At 44.1% G+C, this 3,264-nt stretch overlaps 1 protein-coding gene across 1 annotated transcript; it reads right to left on the bottom strand.

The window, feature by feature from the left end:
* Positions 1-3,258, bottom strand: LOC106809106. Its single transcript, XM_014812065.1, has 3 exons — positions 3,024-3,258; positions 2,616-2,790; positions 1-1,081 (listed from the first exon to the last, which is right to left on the bottom strand). The coding sequence occupies exons 1-3, from the start codon at positions 3,206-3,208 to the stop codon at positions 725-727; spliced, it is 717 nt and encodes a 238-aa protein (XP_014667551.1). The 5' UTR covers positions 3,209-3,258; the 3' UTR covers positions 1-724.
* Positions 3,259-3,264: the final 6 nt, after the last annotated feature.

The following is a 3,264-nucleotide window of genomic DNA, read 5'->3' as shown; positions in this document are numbered from 1 at the left end:
TTAATAAACATGATATAGAGGTTTTTATTAATGTTTTGCATACTGCTATGAACAACAATTCCATGAATAATATAATGTAAAAACCCCTTGGCCTTCTATGAGCAGATCACATGCAGATTGTATCAATCTGGCTCAAAATATTTGGCAGTCCAAATACGTATAAGTAACTATAACGAAAAAATAAAGATGTAGTAATTTCAATATGCTACTAAGCTTCCTACGGAATTGAAGACATGATCAGCAATCTATTAACTGATAATAAATGCACGGTAGTAAGGACATGAAGCGATTAGAGTCAGAAGAACATGATACCTTAAGTATCGCATATAAATAGTGAAGTGAAAAGTCCAAGCTGCGATCTAAAAGGTTAGAAATTATAGCAAGGTGATCATATGAAATAATATGTCGCGAACGGCACGAAACACGTGATACGGTAGAACGAAAATGATACTATAACAATCAAATAATACAATAGAATGGACCCGATTCCACAATAAAGCCACGATGTGGTAACAATAACACGATACGCCAGTATGAACACGATACGCCAGTATGAACACGATACGCCAGTATGAACACGATACGCCAGTATGAACACGATACGCCAGTATGAACACGATACGCCAGTATGAACACGATACGCCAGTATGAACACGATACGCCAGTATGAACACGATACGCCAGTATGAACACGATACGACAAGCAGTATCGTGACACAGCTCGTCAGTGGTGGCGCTTGTGTCGATGTCGCTTCGGCGCCGACAACGTCTTCAGGTCAGCTGACTTCGTCTCCTTCTCCGGTTGGCTGCGACAGTCTTCAGCCATGCCCGCAATGACGTAGTACACACAAGCGATGACGCAAGGAGCAACGACGAAGAACCACGGCCAGAAGATGGCGTGGATTGCGGCCGTGCGCGACACCGTGCGGTCCTTGATGACTTCGTTCCAGTTGCTAGGATTGTAGAGGCAGCTGTACTCCTTGCCTCGCCGCCCGAACTCACGCAGCTTGCTTACTGCTAGACCCAGCTTCTCCTGGTGTCCGACGCTGTTAAGGCAGTCGCCTGCGTAGCCGTAGAAACACTGCGACAGACGTAAGCGCGAGGTGAGCGGGAGATGATTTAAGTGCTGACATGCCAACCACGCAAGAGCAGCAGCACACTTCATCATTTTCATTGCTCGTACAGGCAATTTTCGTGGTCGGCAATTTTTGTGGCCGTTGCCGCGTCACAGCACACTTCACCACAAGTTGCCACCACGAACAATTTTTGTGGTGAGAAATCAAACCGGTTTCCGTGGTGAGTGGTCGTTGCCGGCCCCCGCACACTTGGCCATTTTTGTGGCGACCAAGAAAATTGCCTGTACGAGCAACGAAAATGGTGAAGTGTGCTGCTAGCTTTATTGAATGTAATGATGTTCCTATTGTGATGATCATACGTCACAGTGTTGGTGTAATGATTTTTTTTTCTGGTGTAATGATTTTTTTTCTGGTCTAACCACAGTGTAAATTTGATCTTATTGCTACAGTTTAACAACACATTACAGTGTAAATTTGATCGTATTTCTACAGTTTAACAACACATTACAGTGTAAATTTGATCTTATTGCTACAGTTTAACAACACATTACAGTGTAAATTTGATCCTATTGCTACAGTTTAACAACACATTACAGTGTATATTTGATCGTATTTCTACAGTTTAACAACACATTACAGTGTAAATTTGATCGTATTTCTACAGTTTAACAACACATTACAGTGTAAATTTGATCCTATTACTACAGTTTAACCACGCATTACAGTGTAAATTTGATCCTATTGCTACAGTTTACCCACACATTACAGCGTAAATTTGATCGAATTTCTACAGTTTAACATTAGAAGATAAACGTAATGGTAAATTGATAGTCTAGTCACACGTATCGATGTGGGAGCAACGATAGCAGTGCCACCTAGTCTAGCATATAATCAGGAGTAGATAATAGGGAACTACTCTTGAAATATATCCCTATTATCTACTCCTGATATAATTCAGCCTGGCATGACAGCGTTACCTAATCTAACGCCATATTCCATGCAAACGAAGCGGGCGTTGCAGTAAATATAATATTACCCAAGGCTTCTATATAGTGAGGAAGTGTGGCCGGTGTAGCAGTAAATGTAACAGTTCTTTAAGCTGCTGTATGGAACTAGAGAAGCACCTCGGGCCGTTCTCTAGCCCGCTACCATCACGAGATCGCGTTCACAGGCCGACCAGATAAATCACAGTCACCTCGCGTTCTCACCCATGCCACCCGCCGTCACTCCAATACAATTCAATTACTTTAATTACTCTAACGAATTAGATTTTGGAGGTAACCTATTGGTTAAATAACTTAATAGGCTATGCTGATAAAATTAAAACAATTGAAACTAAATAAATAGAAGTGGTGGAGTCGATGGAAGTGATATATCTAGAAGTCACAGTGAGTGAGTGAGTGAGTGAGTGAGTGAGTGAGTGAGTGAGTGAGTGAGTGAGTGAGTGAGTGAGTGAGTGAGTGAGTGAGTGAGTGAGTGAGTGAGTGAGTGAGTGAGTGAGTGAGTGAGTGAGTGAGTGAGTGAGTGACGCTCGCTCACCTTAGCGTGTTTTCCTTTGAAGAGCAGATAGGTAAGTTCGTTCTCGTAGAGCAGCGTGTCCCATCGCATCGTCCTGTTGTCGGTTCGTGTCGTCGGCGTGAAGGTGACATTGATGCCGACGCATGGGTATTGTAGCTCGTCGTCGCACTCCTCCTCCGTGCATGCACACGTGTAGCTGTGCGTGCGTGCGTGTGCGTGAGAGAGAACGAGGAATAAGCAATGTTAAGTATAACGAATACTGTTGCTGGATGCAAAAATATAAATACAACTACTATAAATATAACTACTACTACCACCACCACCATTCGTAGCTACTATGCCATCAGTGTGTGTGTGTGTGTGTGTGTGTGTGTGTGTGTGTGTGTGTGTGGTCGTGCGCGGCGTGTGCGTGTGTGTATATATACTTACTCGTCCAGTCTCTTGCTGTCTAGCACCTTACACGTGGTGCTCACAAAGTGGGCCGTCTTTAGGTAAGGCTTCGCATACTTGATCCACATCACCGGAAACCCGACACACAGCATGACGACGCCGACGACGACGAGAAAACCGATGCACGTCTTCGTCGGCACGCCACCGATCGAGTCGCTCGCCATGATGATTTATTGCGTGTGTGTGTGGGTGCGTGCGTGTGTGTGTGTGTGTGCGTGCG

The sequence above is a fragment of the Priapulus caudatus genome, unplaced genomic scaffold (assembly GCF_000485595.1).
Source record: "Priapulus caudatus unplaced genomic scaffold, Priapulus_caudatus-5.0.1 Scaffold329, whole genome shotgun sequence".
NCBI classification, from domain to species: Eukaryota; Metazoa; Priapulida; class Priapulimorpha; order Priapulimorphida; family Priapulidae; genus Priapulus; species Priapulus caudatus.
This window is presented reverse-complemented; position numbering and strand designations above follow the sequence as displayed.

Excerpts from the sequence above, each read along its gene's own strand:
- LOC106809106 (XM_014812065.1), bottom strand. The coding sequence starts at position 3,208 with ATGGCGAGCGACTCGATCGGTGGCGTGCCGACGAAGACGTGCATCGGT. Across the intron at positions 2,791-3,023 it reads GACAGCAAGAGACTGGACGA|CTACACGTGTGCATGCACGG; the intron begins GTAAGTATATAT and ends ACGCACGCACAG. Across the intron at positions 1,082-2,615 it reads TCAAAGGAAAACACGCTAAG|TGTTTCTACGGCTACGCAGG; the intron begins GTGAGCGAGCGT and ends CGTCTGTCGCAG.